Source organism: Pygocentrus nattereri, chromosome 25 (assembly GCF_015220715.1).
Source record: "Pygocentrus nattereri isolate fPygNat1 chromosome 25, fPygNat1.pri, whole genome shotgun sequence".
NCBI classification, from domain to species: Eukaryota; Metazoa; Chordata; class Actinopteri; order Characiformes; family Serrasalmidae; genus Pygocentrus; species Pygocentrus nattereri.
The window spans coordinates 12,434,166-12,462,004 of NC_051235.1; the positions used below are offsets into that span (position 1 = coordinate 12,434,166).

At 39.4% G+C, this 27,839-nt stretch overlaps 1 protein-coding gene across 3 annotated transcripts in view; it reads right to left on the bottom strand.

Annotated features, from left to right (window-relative positions):
- Positions 1-27,839, bottom strand: part of lcor (ligand dependent nuclear receptor corepressor) — a 107,554-nt gene that overhangs the window by 15,105 nt on the left and 64,610 nt on the right. The window contains exons 4-6 of one of the 3 annotated variants that reach the window (XM_037534449.1): positions 27,047-27,173; positions 13,427-13,765; positions 9,838-9,934 (exon numbers count right to left, since the gene is read on the bottom strand). In XM_037534449.1, coding sequence (XP_037390346.1) covers positions 9,838-9,934; positions 13,427-13,765; positions 27,047-27,173 — 563 coding nt within the window. Of the gene's footprint in view, positions 1-9,837; positions 9,935-13,426; positions 13,769-27,046; positions 27,174-27,839 lie in introns of all 3 variants that reach the window. The other 2 variants (XM_017709548.2, XM_037534450.1) reach the window with 2 other exon arrangements.

Sequence of the window (27,839 nt, forward strand, 5' to 3'; positions counted from 1 at the left end):
CATAGTCATGAAGTGCTTCGAGAGACTGATCCTCACTCACATAAAGAGGAGTCTTCCCAGCACCCTGAACTCTCACCAGTTTGCCTACCAGGCAAACAGATCTACTGAGGACGCAGTCTCCCTGGCAATGCACACTGCACTCAACCACCTGGAAGGAACAAACACCTACAGTCATGGCCAAAAGTTTTGAGAATGATATAAATATTAATTTTTACAAAGTCTACTGCTTTAGTTTTTATAATGGCAATTTGCATATACTCCAGAATGTTATAAAGAGTGATCAGCTTAACAGCAATTAATTGCAAAGTCAATATTTGCCTAGAAAATGAACTTTATCCCCCAAAACACATTTCAACTTCATTGCAGCCCTGCCTTAAAAGGACCAGCTAACATTGTTTCAGTGATTGCTCCATTAACACAGGTGTGGGTGTTGATGAGGACAGGGCTGGAGATCAATCTGTCATGATTAAGTAAGAATGACACCACTGGACACTTTAAAAGGAGGCTGGTGTTTGGCATCATTGTTTCTCTTCTGTTAACCATGGTTATCTCTAAAGAAACACGTGCAGTCATCATTGCACTGCACAAAAATGGCCTAACAGGGAAGAGTATCGCAGCTAGAAAGATTGCACCTCAGTCAACAATCTATCGCATCATCAAGAACTTCAAGGAGAGAGGTTCCATTGTTGCCACAAAGGCTCCAGGGCGCCCAAGAAAGACCAGCAAGCGCCAGGACCGTCTCTTAAAAGTGTTTCAGCTACGGGATCGGGCTACCAGCAGTGCAGAGCTTGCTCAGGAATGGCAGCAGGCAGGTGTGAGTGCATCTGCATGCACTGTGAGGCGGAGACTCTTGGAGCAAGGCCTGGTCTTAAGGAGGGCAGCAAAGAAGCCACTTCTCTCCAGAAAAAACATCAGGGACAGACTGATATTCTGCAAAAGGTACAGGGAGTGGACTGCTGAGGACTGGGGTAAAGTCATTTTCTCTGATGAATCTCCTTTCATCTCCAATGTTTGGGACATCTGGAAAACAGCTTGTTCGGAGAAGACGAGGTGAGCGCTACCACCAGTCTTGTCTCATGCCAACTGTAAAGCATCCTGAAACCATTCATGTGTGGGGTTGCTTCTCAGCCAAGGGAATCGGCTCTCTCGCAGTCTTGCATAAAAACACAGCCATGAATAAAGAATGGTACCAGAATGTCCTCCAAGAGCAACTTCTCCCAACCGTCCAAGAGAAGTTTGGTGATCAACAATGCCTTTTCCAGCATGATGGAGCACCTTGCCATAAAGCAAAGGTGATAACTAAATGGCTCAGGGAACAAAACATAGAGATTCTGGGTCCATGGCCTGGAAACTCCCCAGATCTTAGTCCCATTGAGAACTTGTGGTCAATCATCAAGAGACGGGTGGACAAACAAAAACCTACAAATTCTGAAAAAATGCAAGCATTGATTGTGCAAGAATGGACTGCTATCAGTCAGGATTTGGTCCAGAAGTTGATTGAGAGCATGCCAGGGAGAATTGCAGAGGTCCTGAATAAGAAGGGTCAACACTGCAAATATTGACTTGCTGCATTAACTCATTCTGTCAATAAAAGCTTTTGTTACTCATAATATGATTGCAATTATATTTCTGTATGTGATAAAAACATCTGACAAACACACATAAAAACCAGAGGGCAGCAGATCATGTGAAAATATAATATTTGTGTCATTCTCAAAACTTTTGGCCATGACTGTATATAAGAATGCTGTTCATCAACTTCAGCTCCGCCTTTAACACCATTATCCCCTCCAGACTCATCTCCAAGCTCAACACACTTGGAATAAGCCAAACCCTGTGCAGCTGGATTATGGACTTCCTCACCTGCAGACCCCAGTGTACACACCTCCCCCTCCCTCACACTCAGCACAGGTTGTCCACAAGGCTGTGTCCTCTCACCAATGCTCTACACACTGTACACCTACGACTGCACTCCAAAACACAGCTCCAATACTTTTATTAAATTTGCGGATGACACCACAATCATAGGCAATATCACCAACGATGAAGGACCATACAGAAAGAAAGTCAAGCTCCTCAGAGTTGTGTGCTGCCAACAGCCTCTCCCTCAACATCAGCAAAACCAAAGAACTGATTGTTGACTTCAGGAGTGAAAGAAAAGAGCATGCACAACTGAGCATCGAGGGGGTTCAAGTTTCTTACTGTCTACATATCCAAGGATCTCACCTGGTCACTCAACACATCCCACATTGTCAGGAAGCGCCAACAACACGTTCACTTCCTCAGAAGGTTAAAAAAAGTCAACCTGCCACAACAGCTCCTCTGCAACTTCTACAGAGCCACAGTGGAGAGCATCTTGGCCAGCTGAACTTGACTCTGCTGAACGCAAGGCCCTGCAGAGGATGGGCCACAGTGGGGATGTCCTCCCATCCATAGAGGACATGTATGACAAACGATGTGAGAAGAAAGCCATAAACATATCCTCGGACCCCACAAATCCCAGGTACCCTTGTTCCAACCTCTGCCATCCAGAAAGAGGTACCAGAACATCCGAGCCAGAATCACCAGGTTCAAGAACAGTTTCTATCCCCGAGCTGTCAAACTGGTCACACCGGCAGCATCGACCTGAGCTTAACAACAACACTACAGTCTGTTACTGATCAGCCTGATCACCCAGCACACTACACACTGAATTCCACCAGCTCAGAGGACTGTATGCTCTGCACTTCATCTCTGACTAAGCCTTATTTCTAATATATTTATTGTGAAAATATTGATTTCTCGAAAATGCTCAATTTCATGATACTTGCACACTGTTGCTCTGTTAACCTACTATTTCTGTGTGCATGAAATGGTTACAATATGGCAGGTTTAAGGGGCCTACAAAATAAAGTGCAGCCGGTCTATGACTAAGTTAATCCGTTCCTGTAAATGAAAAATAAAAAACAATACTTGAGTAACAAAAAACTCAATTTAAAACAGAAATAATTACGCTTCATTTAAATATAAAAATTAAGAATGTTAATTGCTCTAAGGTTCTGAGAGAATTACAAAGCTTGGTATCTTAGTAACGGAAAAGTGATTTCATCTTTTCAGCTGTGTTTCTGAGATGACATGAGGATTGCTGTTTGATGGCCTGAGAAATCTAGCAGGGACTTAAAGTATTGTTCAAAATTATACATCATGCTTCATTTACATCCCCACTTTCAAAAAAGTTGGGATACTGTGTAGAATGTAAATAAAAATGAATGCAAATCATGTAAACCATATTTTTAAAGGAAAATACTACAAAGACAACAAATGTTGAAACTGAGAAATTTTATTGTTTTTTGAAAAGTATATGCTCGTTTTGAATTTGATGATAGCAACACGTTGGCATGGGGCATCACCTCTTCTTTTAACAACACTCTGTAAGCATTTGGGAACTGAGGAGGACCAATTGCTGTAGCTCTGAAAGTGAAATGCTTTCCATTGTTGTATGATACAGGATTTCACCTGCTCAACAGTTTGGGTTCTCAGGTATTTTTCATTATATAACGTGCCAAATGTCATCACTGGGTAACAAGTCTGGACTGCAGGCCGGTTTAGCGCCCAGGCTCTTAATATGAAGAATGTGGTTTGGTACTGTCTTGCTGATATAAGCAAAGCCTTCCCTGAAAAAGATGTCTGGATGTTGCCAAAACATGTATATATATCATTCAGCATTAATGGTGCCTTCAGAGATGTTCACATCACCCATGTCACATGCACTAATGCACCCCTATACCATCTTGAATACTGGCTTTTGAACTGTATGCTGATAACAAGCTGAGTAATCTTTAGCCTGGAGAACACAGTAACCATGAGTTCCAAAAATTTCAAGTTTTAATTTGTCAGACCACAGGACACTTTTTCACTTCCCCTCAGTCCAATATAAATGAGCTTGGGCCCAGAGAAGACAGCAGCGTTTCTGGATCCTATTTTAATCCTGTGCTCTGACTTTTGCAGAGTACAGTATCCAACAACCCTTTAGCTTAGGTAAAGAGAGGCTAGAGAATTTAGATAAATAAGAGACAACTCTAATCAGGTCTAAATGAGACTGCAGTGAAGGGAATGATACAGACCCTATAGATAATTATCAAAAAGGATACCTAGATTCTTGATGGAGAGTAGCCAGCCCAAGGGGATAGTTGCACACTTTGTTTTCTCCTGTGTCAGTTTCTCCAGCTGACAATGAGTGGTGAATTTACTTACAAATTTAGTAGGTAAATTACAGAGAGAGCAGCGTGAAGAATTCAGGATTGTACCTGTTTATAAAGAAAAAAATGGTCTCTCGTGCTCAATGGTCTAAGTCTAAAGTTCTACTCACAGAGTCAATATTTTCATGTCCCTGTATTTGTTGTATTTTTTTTAAGGAACTAGCCATATGTTATGTCCCTCTCTGTATTTTTCGATACAACCCTATGTTCGCAGGGCTTTATGCTCACTCACTGATTTTTTTTTAGGAAATAATCATATGATCACAAGGCCCTCAACCCTATGCTGCTTCAACATGAAAAACAAAATTAATACCTCTGATGAAGGCCTTTTTAGATTTTTTTTTCTAATTTCCAACACTTTAATACTGACTGTGTGCCATTATAGAATGGGTGTTGTGGGCCTTGTGCTCTAAATATAGTAATGTAGAGAATACTTTGGTAGGTACAAGTACTATATAGTTGCCTTAGGGAATAATTTCACAGGCCTTATTATAAGATGCAATCCTCTAAATTAGCAGAAAATCTGTTAAATCACTAGGAAGACAAACGTTAAAAGCCTCTAACTTCACAAATTAGTTTCAAGTGTTTTTGGTGAACTCATGATCGGAATCATGACTTTCAGAGCCCTCTCACAATTCCCTTTATTATTTAATATCAAGTGAACAAAGCACCATTCCCTCAATATGAATTTCCAGCACATAAACCTCTGCTCAAGCATGCAAAAACAAGGTTCTTACTTGTTTCAGAACTGTCTAAGGAGGCCATCTCAGAACTTCAGAACTGTTTAGAGCATGCAAAGTGAAACATGTTCAGGGAGGCTGCTAAATATAATGACATGAGGGAACATATTTATTCTTTGTTTTGTTGCCTGTAGCACTTAAACCTACTTATAACAGATCTGAAAGGAAATGGAAATTCATAAGTAGTGCAATCACTAATCTTGGGCCCCTTTGAAAAGCTTCCAGAACATTAGGATAACCTGAAAAGCTTTGTGTAGGTGTACTTGTAAAAAAGAGTTTAAAGAGAAAGTGAAATTTACCCACTTCCCAAACCAATAACACTAGAAGATCCCAATACTATTTATCCTTGTCAAAAGATCCAATGTATGTGGCCAAGATAACTATCTTTCTAGCTCACCAGATAGACTCTGGCACACACATGATTATATCCTGAGAGTTCTTTTAAGTATATGATAGTATCAGAATATGTCTTGGTGAGTGCACACATGTATTACGTGTAACATACTAAACAGACCAGACAAGAAAGCAGACTGACATTTGGCTAAGGGGAAAATCAAGTAAAAATACAATTAAATAGAATAAAGAATACTGAATAATAAAAAGCCAAGGAGGAGCTAAAGGGAAATGTGAATATCTCTACATATACACATAAAAATACATACATGAAGATCTGATGACATATTATTACAGACCAATATGAATACTTGCATAAATGTAACATTTGAACAGCTGTGAAAATAACATTGTTACAGAAGAGTTACTGTAATACTGTAAGGGGGGGGTTGATGGCTTAAAGTGCACGGTGTCCACTGTGGTTAATAAATGCTACAGCTATGGTGAAAAGGCTGTTGGCATGTCTGCTTGTGCTGATTTTAATGGCCCTGAATCTTCAGTCAGAGGGAAGTCTTCTGGAATTTTGTCAACATGCTTCATCACCCTGCCATTGCAGATGTCCTGAAGCATTATCAGACAACATCCAAAGATCCTCTTCACTGTCCTGATTACTCACTTAAGTTTGGCTTGTTTTTGTGAGATGGAGGACCCAAACCAGACGGTTATGGATGATGTGAGAATGGACACTGTAGAACTAGATCATCAAACTCTGTGACATGTTGAATTTCTTCAGCTGTCTCAGGAAGAACATTCTCTGCTGTGCTCTCTTGGCTATGAAGTGTTCCTCTCTGTAGCTCTCTTGGCTAGTGTGTTCCTCTCCCACTACAGGTGACTGGATATTATGGGTGGGTAGAAAAATCGATTCCTAGATGCATCGCGATGTGGACATGAACGATTCTGAATGAATCCACAAATGTCAAAAAGTGATTTTCTAAATTTTAACTGACAGCGCACTGTTGACGGAACACAAAAGGAACTTTGCAAAAAGCGAAAGTGCAGTGCCCGGACAGTCTGTGCCACGCACACTAGATTAAAAGCTAGTGCAGGGGCTGTAACCCAAATGCTAATAAAAGTAATTTCGTCCTTTCAACAAAAATCAAACCACTTTGGGAGCCCCAAACCTTTTGGGTCCATTTTTCCATTTTCCATTTATGGCATTTGGTTGACGCTCTTATCCAGAGCGACTTACAATTAGATCATTTTACACAGGAAGGCAAAGGTGGTGTTAGGAGTCTTGCCCAAGGACTCTTATTGGTATAGTGTAGGGTGCTTGAACCCCAGTCTACAGCGTAGAAGGCAAAGGTGTTAACCACTACACTAACCAACCACCAATTTTGGCTGTACATGTGTCTCAGCATGTGCTAATGTCTTAGTGTAGTGTAAGAATATAATACAAACAAAAACGTAAACTTACTTTGCTCTGCTTTCAGCTTTAATTCAGCTGTAGCCACTTTTCTTGCAACACCAGCTGAAAACTTTTCCACAAAAGTAGAAGAGTTTCTTGTAAATTGTCTCTCAATATTCTACTTTTATGAGGCTGAAGTCGCTTCTCAATCTCCAGCTTCTTGTTCGAATTTTCCCATTTCACCTTAAAAGGTGCCCGAGGCACCAGAGTGTATCTGCTGCACCAATTAAGGTTGAACAGGACAATTCGAATGAGAAGCTGGGGAACTGACTTCAGTTTCATGTGTTTTTAGACAATTTCTCGCTGTAGATGTATCAGGAAAACAGATGGAGTGATTATAAATGCAAATAAGTCTTTTCGTCTCCAAATTACAGATGTAATCTAACTTGCCTTATTGTTAGCTACTAGCTAGGTGAACTAGCAGTTATTGGCTACATTAATTCCAGCGTTTAAGATCATTTATTGTTGAAACTGTGTTTGAACGATCAGCAGAGCTTTATTTTACTTGCAAATGAGGATTATTTCATTTTTACCTAGAAATTTAACTCTGATGTGGAGCCACACCAGGCCAGGAAAAGAGCTGCAGGTTGCCAACCCCTGAGCTAGCGTATGGAAGCACTCTGGCTTCTGTGGAGCATATTACACCCATTTTCCACCCATTTTCTGCCTGGTTGTAGTTGTTGCTAACCAGAGTAACATTGTGAGAAAAAAGTGTCACATACTGAGAAAAAAGAAATTCTGTATAGAAGAAAAGATTCCTCAAGATGCATTGATAATCATTTTATAATCACATTGCAGCCCTCTGTATCCGAGATTCCCACCCCTACTGGATATGGTGGTGCCTTGGCATTTAAGCACACCACAGTTGAAACCACAGAGGCTTGATGTTGAGGGGGTTAGGAACAGAGGGTTGTGCCTGAAATCCGCAACCATCAATACAGTATTTTAGGATCTTCACAGCTGATTCCTCAGAGACACAGTCATTGGTATAGAGACTGAAGAGAAAGGGTAAGAGCACACAACCTTGTGGTACACACCAATACTGACGGTCCAGGGGACTGACGTGCGTTTTCCTAGCCACATCTGCTGTCTACTGTTTGTTAGAACACCCATGATCCACTGGCAGATAGGATCTGGCACACACAGCTGGCACAGTCTGACCCCAGGAGCTCTCGCACTATGGCATTGAAAGCTGAGCTGAAGTCCACAAACAGAATTCTAGCATAGGTTCCAGGGCTATTGAGCCTGTTGAAAAATTCCAGGACCAAGTTGACTGCATCGTCAACAGACCTGTTAGCTCTCTACGCGAACTGCAGGGGATCCAGCAGCGGGTTTGTAAAGGCCTTCAGTTGGGCACACACCAGGTGTTCAAAAACCTTCATGACTACGGAGGTCAGGGCTATTGGCCTGTAGACATTTTGTCCCTTAATATTAGCTTTTCGGGAACTGAAACGATGGTAGATGTTTTGAAACATGGGGGCCGAGCAAAGTTCCAGTGATTTAAAAATAAAAAAAAAAAGGGTATGCTGTAGGGTGGTTGAAGAGACCCGGCATGGAACCCTTTTCTCAACTCCAGTTTGCTTAAAAGCCTGTTAATGTGCTGTTCATTAATGCTGAGATGAACCAGGGGCAGAGGTGAGGAAGCCCAGGTGAGGGAGGTGGGCAGGGGACTGGCAGAGAGAGTCTTAAAAACTTGTCCCTTGAACTTTAATCCCTTAGTCCAGCTTTTTATTTGTATTTGGCCTCTTTGCAGAGAATTTTGTCCCACTCCTGAGTGCTGCCTCCTTTTGCCTATGAAATTGTTCAGCTGAAATCCATGGTTTGTCACTGCTTTTCACCAATATTTCACCAATGCTGTAGTTGACATATAGGTCTCCTCGCAGAAACTGATGCATGACATCATATTGTCGGTATATTCATCAAGGCTGTCTGTCATCTCTTCAAATTGTGGATTCAGGTTGTGGATTCAAAGCAGCCCTACATCCTTTCAGTGTCTCCATTGGTCCACGTCTTCACTGTTGTGATGACAGACTTGCTGTATTTAAGTTTCTGCCTGTATGGTGGGATGAGGTGTACAAGACTGTGATCGGAAGGACAGAGAGCTGCACACGTGATGGTGCGACATTTTTAAAAGTGGAGTAACAGTGATCCAAAATGTATCCTTGTCTTGTGGCACAAGTGACATGGTGTCTGTACCTAGGGACGTGGGCTGCAGATTTGCACTGTTAAAGTATCTGATTGGTCAGCAGTTTCTGGGCATCACTCGTGGGCATGTTCAGTGGAATGCAAACAGCGACTAGAATGAAAGAAGAAAAAACCCTAGGACAACACAACAGTTTGCAGTTCATGAAAAGTGACACTAGATGAGGAGTGCATAATTTCAACAGTACCGTCATGCCTTTACATCAGTGTTTGAGGAGTTCCACGAATCTGTCTGCTCTGTGCAGCTGGAAGCCAGGTAGATTCAGCACACTGTCTAGGGTCAGCTCAGAAAGCCAGGTCTCCATAAAGCAGAGGGCAGACGTGGTTGAAAAGTCCTTGTTGGTTTTGTTGAGCAGAAGTAGTTCGTCTATTTTGTTGTGCAGAGATTACAGAGAGAAATAAAGGGGGTAAAGGTGTTAGAGGCCCACGTCGTCTCAGCCTTATGTGCGCTGGCCCTTCTGCCTCTCATTTGCTTCCTTGCCAGGTTGAGCAGAGCTAATGCACCCATTGTGAGAACTTCCAAAAATTCAGAAGGTTTATGAATAAACTCCAGAATAATATGCAGAGAAACGTTGTCCCAAAAAGTTAGTTCCCTGCTCCAAATGGCCAAGTTTGACGCACAATGGACAACAGTATCAAACAAAAACAAAGCCTCAACGTGGCTGCCATCCTCGGCGCCATCTTGAAATATATTTATGATGTGCACCAGAATTTTACCCAAAAAAGAAATAACTGTTCTTTCAATAACATTGTATACTGTATTATAGCTCTACAAAAAACAGATTTCACAGAATAAGCAAAAAAGCAGAATGTAAATAAAAAAGTGCTGATGAAAAAAGAGCTACATGGCTGCCCTTACCCCTTGACTACTGGTGTGATGGAGAAACCATGGGAGGGTTTGAGAGAGAGGCTGCTACGGTTCTTGTTTTTCTTTGTAGAGAGATCAAGGACTCCATCTGTGAATACAAAACCAACATCGTTTAAATCAGTAAAAAGAAAGAAAGAAAAAAATTCAAATCTTTTAAAAAACTGTGTCCAAAAGTGTGCAAAGTTGTAGGCTTATATAAGTTTCGTTATCATCTGCTACTTGTTACTTATTTTTTTCTAAACTTTTCTCAACTATTTGCTCTGGCCCCTTTTCTGTGTTTTGTTGCTAATGTATTTTGCAAGTCTGTTTTTCTGATGGTCAATGAGAGAGTTAAGTTTCTTTGTCTACTATGTAACGGTTGGGATTTTGTTTGTTACTCTTTCTGTGGGTCATGCCTGTAATCTAAAATCCAGTTAGTTGTGTATTGCAGAACAATACATTTTCATATTTGCCTAACTTGCTTGGTATATTCTTGCTTATTTGTAGACATATTTTATGCAGAAAGTCATGCAGGAGCATGAATTAGGTCATACATATAAAAGAAACATTAGTACATTTAGAAATTCAGAAATAGTAGGAATTTGGTAAAGATGCAATACAAAATAACAGAAAAAGAAACAGAAGGCAACTGCAGAACATGAACACATTAGCAAATGTAACAAACTACTGTTGACTGGCAAAAGTGATAGAAATAAATAAATGTGAAAGCTTTTTAGCATGGTTATGGTGAACATGCATAACTCGTTTATTACTTGCATGTATGACAAAACATTGTGAAAAATACAATTATATGCACATATATTCTTACCTGTGAAAAAGTAAAAAGTTTTTGTGGGATTGTGTTGTGTTATGAATCACTACCACCCTATTTAAATGAAGGTAAAACGCAGCCATGAGCAAATTGTGTTACCTAGAGCTAAAAATGTTGTCACGATAAACAAAATTCATATCGTTCAATATCAATACATATCGTGATAAATGTCAAATCATTATTTCTTCCAAGTTTGAAGGCTGGTTTTTGCTCCTGGGTGGTTACTTGCTGGTTTAAACTATCCTTTATGGTCAGAACACGACAAACACTCGCCAAACAGTGGAACATTTCACAAATCTGTCATGGGACAATGGGAGAAAGTGTCTGGTGAGCTGTTTTTACCAGCTGGAAAAGCACGGCTGCAGTTTTTGTAATAGTCATAATTTAAGAAAGAAAATATTATTTTTAGCTGTCTGGTGACGAGTGCTCAGCTATCACGTTACAAATGCTAAACAAGTGGCCAACAACAGTGCTGAACTGTTTAGTTTCTCAACAAGTGTGTCTGGAAATGTTTTGCCCATTCATCCAGATGAGCATTTGAGGGGTCAAATAAATAAATTGCCAAACCCAGACTTTGCAATCTGACTGCCAGATAGAGAAGCATGACTCGTCACTCCACAGAATACGTCCGGTGGCAGTGTCCTTTACACCACTCCATCCGATGTTGTGTTTGGTGGTGCAAGGCTTGCATGCAGTTACTCGGCCATGGAAACCCATCCCATGAAGCTCCCAGCGCACACTTTTTTGTGCTGATGTAAATGCTAAAGGAGGTTGAGTCAATGGGGGCGCTGGAGACTTTTATGCACCATGCACCTAAGCACTCGGTGACCTGGCTCAGTAACTTCACATGGTCTGCCATCTGAGAGCCTCAGAAAGCCCTCTTGTTCTAGGCATGTTGATATTCCAAACTCCAATAACAAAGAGCAAACTAGACCAGATTTCCAATTTTAAATAAGACAGGTTCTTCCAAGATGTTCTCTTAAGAGTTTTCTAGCACCTATGGCACCTTGAATTTGATATAGGAGTGCACTTGCTTTTTCCACAACTTCATTTGTTTATTTTACTTATATATAGGATGACAATGTCAATTTTTGGTGTCACCTGTTAAATTGTTATACCTTTATCTATCAACGTAGTTTAAAAGAACACTGGATATCTGTGTGTACAAATATGCTGAAAAAAGTCTAAACTTTTCAAGTCGTGTACGTATTCACATGACTATCATAAGATTTTGTTTTTTTTTCTCCATCATTCTACTTCATATAATGGTTAGATTTTTGTTTCTATTCTTAATGAACATCAAAAGGACAAACAACAAATGATGTTTCACAGCCAGCTTTGCTCTATTTACCAGAGGCGCCAATTTTTGTAGAGGGCACTGTATATCTCCCCATGGTGAGTAATCTGTATGTTAACCCAGAGCAGTATACCACATGCCACTGAAGCATGGAATGGATCTGGAGAGTGTGTATTTCAAGTGTGGTAGTACAAGCCTGGATGCTCTGGTAGCACTTTCCATACGACAGAGGATATGAAATGCCTAGTACTGGGGTCTGCTGGATCTCTGATGATGCCATGAGTTTTCCTCAGATATCTCGTATTGCAAATGTCCAATGCAAATGGCAGCGAAGCTCCGTTTAAATTAGCTTTTTTTCACCATCTGCTGTACAGTCATCGTCTGGTATGATTGCCATTCCAGATTTCGGGCACAAGTCAATATGGACTCCACAAGTCACTGAAGCTATGGACATTCCCAAGGCTGAGCACACTTACTTGAGCTTTCTCTTTCTCCTTTAGGAGAAAGGTCTTCTTGCTCATGCATACTTTTCAAACACAAGGTGAGCAGTCTTGTTCAAGCAGAATTAGCTAAACGTTTTAGTAACATGATGAATACCACTGTGCAGCTGTAGTTCTGCTTTAGAGTGAAACTGTGATGTGTGAATTTTGATTTTCTCTAGTAAAGAAAAAAAAAAAATCAAAGAATCTAATTTTTCCATGACAGCCTAAAGTAATGACCTTGATTCTTATTCCATTTTCAATTCAAATTAGATTTTTTGGGGGACTTTAAAATGACATTACAGCCTCTGGCTTGCTTTAACAGATGCATTTAACAGATGAAGTTCAAATTCAATAAGCAAGACCGTGATCCAAGACATTACACATTTGGTTTATTGTAACTTCTCATCATTCATATCATATCATCAAACGCTAATGCTACATTTCCATGACTCTATCAAAAAGGCATATCTTTTGCTACGAATGTAGGAAGGTTTTTGTACAGGTGTTTAACCAAAGCAACTAGACTGACAAGTCACAGCAAGATGCTTGATTTTAATCTGTCAAACAGTTAAAAGCTAACAGTCTATAAAACAGACACCAGATTTTTAAGGGTGTTGCAGAACATGGCTTAATACTTGGCAGGCAGGTCATGTGATAACCAAAATATCTTAGCAGACACTCGGGTGTGTATATGTAAAATAGCCAATGAGTGTACAAACATGGTAGGGGTACCTAATACATTCAGCGTACTGTAATATCTACTAGAATTCAGTTTGCTCTATCTTCATTTGGGTTTTCACACACACACTGTAAAACTGACCGATTTAAAATATGGTATATTATTTCACCCCCTTTTAAAATCAATACAAATAATCAGAAGTTTGTACACTTTATCCTGATCTAAAATTTGGTGTGTTATTATCGTCACTTAACCAAACAATTTTATTTCTATCTTGTTATTTTTTAAAGTCTTAGAATTAGAATAATTACCTTGGTTGTTGGACTCCACATCAGGCTTTTTAACAGTGAGGTCCAGCGGAGAATCCTGGTCAGCCATGAGAAGCTTGCTAAGGACAGGGTTCTGTGCTGAGGCAGCAACACTGGTGCCAGGGCCCGTACTGAGGGAGGTGGGCACAATGGCAGCCAGGTCTGGTGAGGGCGCTTTTTGCAGGCTTTGGTCCTTGGTGCCGTTGAGCTGGGACTGGGGATGGGGTATATCCTGAGCTGCACTAGTTTTTGAGGTATATTCCACAGCGAACTGTCGAATCATTCGCTGCATGATCTCCCGTGCCACTAGAGGAATGTGGGGATCTGAGAAGCTTGAGCAATCTGCTGAAAAAGAAAAGCAGTAACAGAAATAATGCATAAATAACTTGAGAGATCCACTTTACCTTATAAGAACCATCACATAAGCCCTTCTCTGAGGATATTCCACAAGTGAACCTATACTTTCTGCTTTCATCAGCTATCGTATCCATGGAGCAAAATTGGTGTACAGGAAATGAATCTCTTATTTCAGCAAAACCTTCTTCTTTACACAAAAAAACACGAAGCCAATGGAAAAACAGAAATCATAACTGAAAGGTTGCAGTGCCACCGCAGTAATGAGTCCTTTAATGCAAAGCTTAATGCTTGAGGAACCGGGAATATGCGAGCAGGGCATATATACAAAAAGAGCACTAAATTCCAGAAGGGGGAAGAAAAAAAAAACACAAATACTGAGAGCAATTAGGGAGTGATTGATCATTACCACCATTAATATGGGCTGTTGAGAGTTCCACATCAATTACATCTAAAAAAGAACAGAAAGAACCAAGTCTCTGATCAAGAGAGAGTAAGGTGGTTTCCAGCTGTTTAGCTACTATAACACAATAGCTGCAATGGAACAATACAACATCCACAGCATCTTAAGAGTGTAGCAATGTTTAACACTGAAACATCATTCAGAATTAAAACAGTAATGGTTGCAGACACTGATCCAGATATGAAATCTGTTCACTGAAATCCCCAAAACTTTGTAACAAGTGGCACTTGGGATTTGATATTTATATATACACTATATTTCCAAAAGTATTCCCTCGTCTGTCTTCACATGCATCATGAACTCGTGTGAGATCCCATTCTTAATCCTTAGGGTTTATGATGTCAGCCCACCCTTTGAAGCTATAACAGCTTCAACTCTTCTGGAAGGATTTCCACAAGGTTTAGGGGTGTTTTTGGGAATATTTGACCATTCTTGCAGAAGTGCATTCATGAGGTCAGACACTGATGTTGGACCAGAAGTCCTGGCTCGCAATCTCTGCTCTAATTCATGTCAAAGATGTTTTACCGGGTTGAATTCAGGACTCTGTGCAGGCCAGTCAAGTTCTTCCACACCAAACCCACTCATCCACTCCAGAGAACATGTGGTGGTGCTTTACACCACTGCATTCGAAGCTTTACATTGCGCTTGGTGACATAAGCCTTGGTTGCAGCTGCTCGGCCATGGAAATCCATTTCATGATGCGTGAGTGAATACTTTTGGCAAAATAGTATATACTCTATACTGCCAAAAGTATTCATTGAATCATCCAAATCATTGAATTCAGGTGTTCCAATCACTTACATGGCCACAGGCATACAACACCAAGCACCTAGGCATGCAGACTTCTACAAACATTAGTGAAAGAATGGGTCACTCTCAGGAGCTCAGTGAATTCCAGCATGGTACTATGATAGGATGCCACATGTGCAACAAGTCCAGTCATGAAATTTCTTCACTAAATGTTCCACAGTCAACTGTCAATAATATAATAAACTGGAAGCAATTGGAAACAACAATTAGTGGGGGGCACCACTAATACTGAAAGAGATTATATATACACTGTACTGTATATACACTGATCAGGCATAACATTATGCTTGTTTCTATGCTCATTGTCCATTTTATCAGCTCCATTTACTACACAGGTGCACTTTGTAGTGCTACAATTACAGACTACAGTCCATCTGTTTCTCTGCATACTTTGTTAGCCCCCTTTCACCCTGTTCTTCAGTGGTCAAGACCCCCATGGACCCTCACAGAGCAGGTACTATTTGGGTGGTGGATCATTCTCAGCACTGCAGTAACACTGACGTTGTGGTGGTGTGTTAGTGCATGTTGTGCTGGTACGAGTGGAACACACTCAATTTCTCATTTGTAACAAGCCATTCATCCCCATAAATTCCTACTATAGTTTTCAAAGTGTATCGATGTTACTTTGTTCATTGTTGTTAAAAATGTTTAATTTATTATTGCATCCATGCTATAGGATTTCCATTCAATATTTAATCTGTAGTCATTCACTTAACCTTAACAGTTTCATTTATAACTATCAATACCATATGACGTATTTTTAATATTTGACATATTTGATATATGCCTTTTCTTCAAGGCAAAATTCTTTCTTTGTTCTTTTCCTCATTGTTAAGTCTTTTTTTTTTCATATAAGTGAACTCTGCAATAAATGCTAGTACTTCACTGACATTCCAATCTAATGCTTTTGGAATAGGGAAAACGTGACACAGCTTTAAACAACGAGCCTTTACAGAAAAACTTTCAGCCTCAGTCACTCCTCAAAGATTTGAGACTCACATGAAGCGACTTCTGAACATCTCTGAGTTGAGCTGTTCATGAAATAAATTGGATGCTAACCTATGAAGGCCTTAGCTTACACAATTTCATGCGTTCACAGTCGTGATATATTACTACCTACACCAGGGGTGTCCAAACTTTTTTCAAAGGAGGCCAAATTTGACTACATTAAAATACCTAAGGGCCAGTCAAATGTCTTCTGTCAGCATCTCTCATGTAGATTGTATTTTATTACTTAGTTACTATGAATTAGCAGACCTCTGGAACTAAATAAAAAAGCAAATCTTAAGTCACATTACCAGCTAAACACAAAAATGTACAAATAGTCCTTGTGTCAAAATTCTAACCAGATGCTAAAACTCACCAGAAGAGAAAGCCCACTACAAACTAATGTGAGTGGCCCATGACTGCATTACATGCATTAAGTCTGGACAGCTGTAGTTGTGACATAAAATGTCATTTAAGTGGCTATCAGTCAGTCTAGACCTCAAGCGGTTCTTGTTTATGTTCATAACAGAGAATACATTTGTTCACAAATGTATATGGAACCAAATAACGAGCATTCTCCTTCCGTGTCTTCGCATCTGGGTTCTTCAGGTTTTGATGAAAGTTCTGAACAGAGACCTGCTGATGTCGTAATGCGGGGAAGTGTGTCATGTTTGGCTTGGCTTGCAACAGATGTCTCTTGAATAGTCAGAGCTTGGTAGCAAAGGCCTTGATGTGTGCAAACAGCTGGCTCACCACAGCATCTTTTCCTTGTAGACTGGTGTTTAGTGCATTCAAGTGCCTTGTGATATTGACTAAAAATGCCATATCTGCCAGCCAAACAGGATCAGAGAGTTCCTTCACTGGACATCTCTTTTCAGTCAGAAACTGTGTTCTCCAGATCTCCATTCTAAGTGAGAAAAAGCATGCAACATATATCCATGACTGAGCCACCGGACATTGTTATGGTAATTGACATCGCCATGCTCAGCCTTGATGTTTTGAAGAAACTGGTGAAACTGGCAGTGGTAGAGGGCTTTAGTGCAAATCATTTTCACGGTTTTCATTACTATAGTCATGACATGGTCAAATTTCAGGCACTCAGCGCACAGAGAACAGACATGTTTAATGACTAACTGAGTGAGGCTAATCCACTCCGCTTACCAGTCATCACTGGGACGCAATCAGTAGCTATTCCACTCATTTTGTCTGAGGACAACTTCCGAAAAGGACAGAAAGAAATAAATCCACTCCTCTTGTCTGGCCCTTCAGACTCTGAAGATCCAGCAACTCTTTAGTTATATTTATTTTACTGTCATGGCCAAGAGCTTTTGTCTCCTTGCCCAAAGCCCCAACATATGAGGTTTAAATACCAAGACTATAACGTACTGTGGTTTCTGTTGTTTTTCCACTGTGGTGGAAAAAAAATTCAACCAAAAATTAAAGAAATAGAGAATAAATATATTTTTATAGAATAAAAAACTTCAGCTGCTGAGTTCTTGTGGAAGGGAGAAAAAGGCCCTCTTCATTTATTGAGCTTCATGTGGCAAGATGGTTCCCAGACAACCACAAATGCAAAGATCACCACAAAGCATCCTTCTTTACATCTTATTGTCCGGCTGAGCTCATCACCCTGCCCATCCCTTGCAATATGACTTTGAATCACTTTTGGTTCCCGTTATTTAATTAGACACATTCCTTGGAAACTTTTATCTTCAACCATCCCTGGGATCTATTCTTTCTAAACTTTCCTAGCCTGTTGATACCAGGCCATTATTTTAACACTTAATTTATTAATATGTCTCAAGACCCGTTTTTTTGCCGGTTCTTATCAGCTAACTTCATTCTTCGAGGGTAAGCTTGCCTTCGTCTTTTACTATATAAGCAATTTTGCTGGCCTCTCCAAGCTCCAGGTGCATTCCAGTATCCAAAACCTCCTTACACAAATAATCAAGGCCTGTTCCTGGGTAAGAGGATTCATCTACATCATTTACACAAACAACCCCAAGGCCTGTTCCTGGGTAAGAGGATTCATCTACATCATTTACACAAACAACCCCAAGGCCTGTTCCTGGGTAAGAGGATTCATTTATGTCACTTACACAAACAACTCAAGGCCTATCCTTGGTGAGAGGATTTATCAACTTCATTTATATGACTATAACTTATTTTAGTAATTTTAAAGCAGTAATTTTTTAGGAAACTCATTAAAATGCCACATTAGCATCCACACCTCTCACAAAGATTAGCAACTGGGCAGTATCAGTCACTTCTGTACTTTCATCAAATGCTAATGAAAAACAGTCAAAAGTTATATGTCTGATGGTACATCCCCTTATACTCTGGGCTATAGTATTAAGGCATAACTGATAGGAGACAGTCATAAAATCCTGCTTCTTTTCAGGGCAAATGACCTCAACCACTTTAAGTATTTACTACAATGCCCATGCTGTGTTTTCATAATGTCTCTTAACACTAAATTATTTTATTTCCCAAATAGTCTCCTGACACATCATACTCTTTTGCTGATTTACATCTCTCTTGAAATTGCACAACTACATACAACTACAGTCTGGAGTCTATTTTTTTGTGATTTTTTAGTGAATCTACTCACTGTTTCCAGTATGTGTTCAAAGCATTGATAATGTTAAGTTTAAGTGAATGTGCATGATTTGCCCAAAATCTTTTGAGCATTTATTATTTTCCAAAACCTTTCCAGGCCTGCAAGACAGAATTGCTAAATTCTATGGTATCTCCAGTATTTCAACGATTACACAAAACCTGTAAATAAAACCTTTAGAATTAGAGACTTCCATTTGGACCCAGCCAATGATGGTGGCGAAGGACTAGCTCCTGCTCACTAAAAGGATAAAGAACCTCTGAATTCACATTTAATGAAAAGAAAACATTTCCAATCTGCACTGGAACGGGGAGGGAGAACAATAAGACGGGGGAAGACCAAAAACTCAGAAAAACAAACTGAAGCGACGGATAAAGAAGGTGAGGGCAACATGTCGGAGGCGGACGACTGAGGGTGAGCACATGGAAACCAAAACAGCTGCTGTTCTCCGCTCAGGTCTGAAAGATGTTGTCAGGGAAATCCATGACTTGAAAACTGAATTAAGGTCTGACCTGGCCACATTTAAAGAGGAACTCAAAAAAGAAATGAGAGAAGATTTTCAAAAATAGGTATCAATCACAGACTCACAGAGACGGCCAGAGTTAGCATCACAAGCTACAGGAATTGAGGAAATGGATGGGTGAAACTGAAATGTGGAATATGGAGGTTAGGGACGCTCTTCTTCAAACAGGAAAACAGCCATACAGGAGAAGCTGACAGATAAAGAGGGTAGAAGCAGATGGAACAATATTCGCATTTTTGGCCTGGCAGAGAGAGCAGAGGGTAGCTCCATGCCTCAGTTCATTGAGCAGCTATTGAGAATTGAGCTCTGCTGACCGACGAAATCGATCTGCAAATCCAACGGGCACAGAGTATTAACACCGAAGCCAAGTCTAGACCAACTCCCTAAGATCTACTGTTGTGAATTCCCTCCAGTGCAGTAAAGGAGATGGTTCTGAGCTTGTAGAAAAAGATGCAGTATCAGGGTCGGCCACTATCTTTGTATGCCAAAGAAACCAGAAACACAAGGAATACATTGGAATACAGAAAGTCTTGAAATAAAGAGGTATTCGTTTTCAGACACCCTTGACCAAGATGAATCCACTGGGACTACGGCCCACGGACGTACGGTAGTGCAGAAGAAGCAGCACAGGACGGCACAGGACAGGAGGAAAGGGTTCAATGTCCAAATTTCCGACAACAACACTACCATGGTGGGGATGGATGAGCGGCTTCAGGGTGCATTGCAGCGGAAACGAGCTGGAAACTCCAGTGATCGATCAATGGCTGAACAAACTAAGCAAAAACCACAAGAATTTCAAAGAAAATAATAGATATGCTTGGTATATGCTGACTGGCTAATGAAGGCTTGGTAAGCCATAAATACTAAACTAAAAACGAAAAAATGTAAATGATGTACATGTTCGACTGGCATCATTATATGTTGTTATCCGCAATGCTAAAGTTCAATAGTTCAAGTTAGAAGGTCTTTGCTGTCAGTTCAAGTTTGATCAGGACTTTTCTTAGACAAGTTGAGCTGGACTTCAAATGTGTGAGAGTTTGAGACTAATAAAACCACCTCTTGCAGCTACACATATGGAGAGGGGGATAGAAATTGCTATTCAAAATTCTGTCACTTTTGAATGCTCTAAGGAAATCCAAGGATGGCAGATATATTATTGTGAAGGGAAAACTAGAACATGAAAAAGTAGTATTATATATATATATATGTGTGTGTGTGTGTGTGTGTGTGTGTGTGTGTGTGTGTGTATATATATATATATATATATATATATATATATATATATATATATATACACACACACACACACACACACACACACACACACACAAATACATACACACATATATACAGTCATGTGAAAAAATTAGGATACCCCAGTCAGCTCTTTATTAAGAAATGTTTACATATCAATGTCCAATCTTGTTTTTGTTTATTTCTGGAAAAGAAAGTGATTTAATTGTAATTAAACAAAAAATTAACATTGTTTTACTCATGAAACAAAAGATATGAACAAAATTGCGCATTATAATGGAAGAAAAAGCTAGGACATCCTACCCTCTAATAACTAGTGTTGCCCCCTTTGGCTGAAATAACTTCAGTGAGACGCTTCTTGTAGCCATCTACCAATCTCTGACATTGATCTGAAGTTTGCCCCACTACTCAACACAGAACTGTTTCAGCTGTGAGATGTTTGAGGGGTTTCTTCCATGTACAGCCCGTTTTAAGTCACTCCACAGCATCTCAAGGGGATTAAGATCTCAACTTTGGCTTGGCCATTCCAGGACTCTCCACTTCTTAGTTTTCAGCCAGTTCTTGGTGGATTTACTGTTATGTTTTGGGTCACTGTCATGTTGTAGGGTCCAGTTCCGCTTCAGCTTTAATTTTTTTTACAGATGATTTCACATGTTCCTCAAGCACCCTCTGATATGCAGTAGAATTCATGGTGGATTCTATGATGGTAAGCTGGCCAGGTCCTGCTGCAGCAAAGCATCCCCAAACCATGACACTGCCACCTCCATGCTTCAGAGTTGGTATGAGGTTCTTTTCTTGGAATGCTGTATTTGGTTTACACCAAACAAGTCTTCTGTTATGGTGTCCAAATAATTCAAATTTAGACTCTGTCCAAAGAACATTATTCTAGAAGTCATGGTCTTTGTCTGCATTCTCTCTGGCAAACTTCAGTCTGGCATTAATGTTTTTCTTAGAGAGCAAAGGTTTCCTCCTTGCACACCTCCCATGAAATGTATTGTACATTTCAAATGTACAAATGTATGTATTTCTGATAGTTGAGTCATGCACTTTCACATCAACAGTAGGAAGAGCCTGCTGTAGGAACTGTGGTGAAATTTTAGGATTTTTCCATGACTTCTTTTAGCATCTTATGGTCTGCTCTGGGGGTGAACGTACTTGGACAGCCAGACCTGGGCATGGTCGCAGCTGTTTTGAATGTCCTCCACTTGTAAACAATTTTCCAGATGGTGGAATGGCTGATGTCAAATTATCTTTTAAAATCCACTACCAGATTCATAAGCAGTCACAATCTTCTTTGTGAAGGCCTCAGACAGCTCTTTGGATCTCACAATGGTGCTCACTATCACTTCAACAGTCAGGGACACAAAAAACAAATTTTCTGAGGTTTAAATAGAGCAAGCCTTATACAAAATGCTGGGTAACGATGTTCTGATCATGTGTACCTGATGTGATACACCTGCATTTGATCTTTACTGTTTTAAGTGGGACAATATGTAGGGGTGCCCTAATTTATGCCTCACCAGAAATTGCATTTTTTAAAATTACATTACAGAAAATTGTAAATAGGCCTTTCTTAATTTTTAATTATTTAGTCATATTACTTTAACAGTATTGTTAAAATTTATATTAAATATCCACATGTCCAAATATGTTTAAAACATATACAGGATTTCATATGGTGTCCTAATTTTTTCACATGACTGTACATACACATATATATATATATATATATATATATATATATATATATATATATATATATATATATATATATATACACACACACACATATACACATACACAGACACACACACACACACACACACACACACATGTATATATATATGCGCCCCACCAGATAGTGATAAACATTGTGATTTGTGGAGGAGATTTTAGTGTAATTTTAGATTACAATCTAGATACAACAAGCTTTAAAAGGAATAAGATGCACATGAATAAATTCATGAATACTTCTTTAAAGGAACAAGGAATGATCAATGTCTAGAAATGCAATATCAAAATACCCAAACAACACATATCTTACAGCAAATAAAGACCACTCAAAGAGAAATAGGTAATATTTTAAGAAGAGAGGTAGAGAAACAGCTAAGATTTCTAAAGCAGGCATATTATGACTGGGGCCAAGGCTACCAATACGTAAACTATGGGCTTCAAATGTAATACACAAGATCAGAGATCCTTGTTCTAACTGACAATCGTATAATCCAAAAGAAACTGAGAACGCATTCAAAGATTACTGTAAAAATCTGGAAACGCAACCTCCTGCTTCAGATGAGAACAACTGTTAGAAATTTCCTCAACTCTCTTGATGATGGGAAAGATCCAGAATACTGTAGCAATTTTTGTCCTGTATCTCTTCTCAATGTAGATTACAAGATATATTCCTCTATTATTGCTAAAAGATATAGGACATTTATGCCAGATCTAACTGATGAAGATCAAACAGGCTGTCAAACGCAAGACAACATCAGAAGAACGCTGTATGTTATAAATTCAATGCAAAAGAAAGGACTGAGTGCTATGCTGATAAGTCTTGATGCTGAAGAGGCCTTTGATAGTGTGAATTGGAATATTCTATATTTAGTGTTAAAGCATTTTGGTTTTAGCAAAGATTCAATTAAGTATATCAAAACTATATATCAAAACCCAAAAGCTAGGATAAAAACGAATGGTAGCTTAACAGTTAGGATAATAACTCAAAAGGGGCACCCTCCAAGGGTGAGATTTATCTCCTTTTTTTGCCTTATATATGGAACCTTTAGCACAAGCAATACATCAAAGTACAGAACTGAAAGGAATCACTATAAAGGGCCAAACACATATTCATTTATTTGCAGATGATATCATATTGTAATTGGACAATCCTGATAGAGGTTTCCCATGCCTTATGAAAATCTTAAACATATATGGCAAACACTCAGGATATAAAGTGAATGTTACCAAAACACAGATCTTGGCCTTTAATTATTCTCCCTCTCCAGAAATCAGGAAGTTATTTCCCCTGAAATGGGACGCAAAAACTATAAAATATCTAGGTTAACAAAACAATTCTCAACTTTTCAAAACAAATTTCAATCATATCCATTTACAGATTAAAAGATACAATGAGAACGGATCCACCCTGCACAGTAGATTTTGGCTCGAAAACTGAAATAATTAAAATGAATGTTGCCCCTAGAATTTCAATCTCTCACTATTAAAATACTTCAAGAAGGTTTTCAAATTTGAGATGATTTCCAGATTCATATGGAATGGTAGGAAGCCAAGAATAAAGTACTCTACATTACAGTTGACTAAAGAAAAGGGTAGGTTGACATTACCAAATCTCAAAGACAATTTTCAGGCAGCACAACTTGGACCATTAAATTGTGTGACGAAAGCTATAATCCAAGGTGGAAAGACATTTACCTATGCAGTCCCTCATTGGAAGCAGGCAATTTAAAAAGACTTTACAATATTCACTAGATCCAATAAGATCCCATACACTAGATATTTGGTTAGCTTATGGTGATTAATTTAATCCTAGCCTGTCTGACCAGATTTTAAGAAAATGGGGAACAAAGGGCATCACTGCAGTATGTAGAATCATCAAAAATGGAAAGGTGATGAGTTTCAAGGAATTCAAAGAGAATTACAGATTAGAAGATAAACTTTTTTTTTGTTGATGATTAGCTGATATCTGATCAGATGGAAGTCAGTTTTTAACACACACTTTGCTGCAGCTGGTCACATTTTTGAAAATACTGACTCAAATCAGTTAGATAAAATGGACAACAACTACTGCTACACAGAGCCATGGTCACTTCACACTCCAGCCCTTCTCTCCAATCACAGTAGCTACATTTCTTACTACTATTAATACACGAAAAACTACAGGTGAAGATGGGCTGGACCCTTGCTTCCTGCATCCAGCAGCCCCAGTTATTTTAGAACACATAACATATTTTTAATCTCTCTTTTATCATGCAGAATTCCCAGGATCTGGAAAATAGCTCCCCTGCATAAAGGAGGTGAGGCAGCAGGTGTAAATAACTACAGGCCAATCTTAAAATTTTCCTGTCTAGCTAAAATTTTAGAACTCCTAATAAATAATCAACACGGCCATAGATAAGAAGAAGCATTGTGCTGCCAATTTCATTGATCTATCAAAAGCACTCGATACAGTTGATCATATTCTTCTTCTAAGGAACTGACTTGCCAACATTGTAAATGAGGGGCACCCTCAAAGTTCTCAGAGACCAACAAAAGGTTGATTGATTGAAATTCTCAATGTAAATGAATATATTTGTGTAACCACAACAATTCCTAATAAACAATCTCAAGGCCTGGTGTACGAAATTTGCAAGTCCACGTCTCACATCACCTCACCTGTGCGCCCCACAGTGCAAAACTTTGGGCCAAAGGGAATCTTACCAATTTAACATTTCTGCATATGCGTATACACATATACAAAAAAAATTTAAGTTAAATCTGAATCCATAAACAAGGACCAGCAGCTTGTTTTATCATTTGTGCCCATCATAGTTTGCATGCATCATTAGCCATTCATTGCTCATGTTGTTCATGACGTGCAAGACTCAAACTCCTCAATTTGCTTAAACTAGTCAGATGTGTAAGTTGATTAACCAAGGCAAATTCAGAGTAGTTAGTGCATTATTCCATGAACAGCACACCAGTTAGTTGGCTCACTCTCTCTCTCTCTCTCTATATATATATATATATATATATATATATATATATATATCTCCATCCATCCATTTTCTAAGCCGCTTCTCCGTCAGGGTCGCGGGGGGATGCTGGAGCCTATCCCAGCAGTCTTCGGGCGGAAGGCAGGATACACCCTGGACAGGTCGCCAGTCCATCGCAGGGCAGACAGACAGACACAGACAGTCACTCACACACTCACACCTAGGGGCAATTTAGCATGTCCAATTGGCCTGACTGCATGTCTTTGGACTGTGGGAGGAAACCGGAGAACCCGGAGGAAACCCACGCAGACACGGGGAGAACATGAATCGAACCCAGGCCCTCATCGCTGTGAGGCGACAGCGCTACCCACCACGCCACCGTGCCGCCCTTATATATATATATATATATATATATATATATATACACACACACACACACACACACACACACACACACACACACACACACACACACACATATATATATATAATACTACTTTTTCATGTTCTAGTTTTCCCTTCACAATAATATATCTGCCATCCTTGGATTTCCTTAGAGCATTCAAAAGTGACAGAATTTTGAATAGCAATTTCTATCCCCCTCTCCATATGTGTAGCTGCAAGAGGTGGTTTTATTAGTCTCAAACTCTCACACATTTGAAGTCCAGCTCAACTTGTCTAAGAAAAGTCCTGATCAAACTTGAACTGACAGCAAAGACCTTCTAACTTGAACTATTGAACTTTAGCATTGCGGATAACAACATATAATGATGCCAGTCGAACATGTACATCATTTACATTTTTTCGTTTTTAGTTTAGTATTTATGGCTTACCAAGCCTTCATTAGCCAGTCAGCATATACCAAGCATATCTATTATTTTCTTTGAAATTCTTGTGGTTTTTGCTTAGTTTGTTCAGCCATTGATCGATCACTGGAGTTTCCAGCTCGTTTCCGCTGCAATGCACCCTGAAGCCGCTCATCCATCCCCATATATCATCCATATATTCACACACACATACACACACTTTTTTTTATTATCACAATTCACTATCATGATTTTTTTTTAAAAATGTCATCAATATGGCACAGCCATGCAAGTTGTGCCAAGCACTGGGACTCTGTAATATCTCTTTCTTTTTGTACATTTGATACCAGGCCGATACATTCCAAGTTTATATATCTGTAGTATTATCAAATATTTTAAATATTTAATTTTGCTGCAATTATTTTTTACCAAACTGCTCTTCTGCTTCTTTTTTTAGAATCTATAACATTGGATTAGGAGATTTTTGGTTTCCTTTGTGATAACATGTCCATTTTGGTACGCAAATTCATTATTATGTAGTACATAATTATCAATACTAAACAATATGAAAAAAATACCATGATAAGGTCTTCACCCATACTGCCCAGCAGTATTCTATGCCCATAATTTATTGTTTGCTGAAATAGTTTGACATCTGTTACACCTTAAAATGGAAATACAATTGTCGGACAATCAACACACTATTTAAGTTTCCTGTCAAAACAAGTTCAATCCCAAAAAGTTTATTTTTCACTTTTTTTATATATATATTTTTAAGTTTTATGGAAATCTGATCAATTCTGTTGTGCAAAAAGGGAAACCTACATGAGCAAAGAAAACAGTCACCGGTCAAATTACATTATTAGATGTATATTTTGTTGATTTTCTATGTGAAAATAAGTACACGTCATCTACAGATATAATTTGACCAGGGGTGTTTATGACTGTGTGTATGTAAACAAGCTTACATGTTTATAAGATATGAAGAGCCATAAATACCTTCTCTTTATTACAAAGTTTACTATTCTTTGGTCTAAGAAACATGTAGTTATTGTAAAAATACAAGCAAACAGTTACTTATATGAAACCATTCAGCTTACCCCTTTTATAGAGGACAGCATGGAGGAAGTCTTCTGCTTGTCTCTCAAGTTTGATGATTCTGGATTGCTCTTGCTTATATCTGTCCACGTCTGATAAGATTTGGTTGTTCAATCCAGCCAAATTCTCCTAAAGGCAATACAATAAAAAAGTCATTATGATACTGTAAAATGAAATTTTACTACACTTTATATACACACACACACACACACACACACACACACACACACACACACACACACACACTAGTACATACTGAGAAATACTGGGCATTAAATGTTGTGGCTTCCAAGGTGGACAAAGGACAAAATGACAACGCAGGGCAGACAGACAGACACAGACAGTCACTCACACCCAAGGGCAATTTAGTATGTCCAATCGGCCTGACTGCATGTATTTGGACTGTGGGAGGAAACTGGAGAACCCGGAGGAAACCCACGCAGAGACGGGGAGAACATGCAAACTCCACACAGAGGACCCCAGTCACCCGGCCGGGGAATCGAACCCAGGCCCTCCTCGCTGTGAGGCAACAGCGCTACCCACCACGCCACCGTGCATTAAAACATTCAGGGCCAATCTGATGAACCTAACTGTGGGTTACAACATAAGGAACTTTCGAAGCCAATCTGACTCATGTTCTGGGACGTGCAAGACTCAAACTCCTCAATTTGCTTAAAGCACTCTTCTGAGTACACAGTCATGGAAAATAATGAAACAGTCTACAGTAGTGCTGCACAGGTATCAAACCTTATGTCATGACCCTTCAAAAACCTTGGCAAAAGCTGGTTTTGCTTG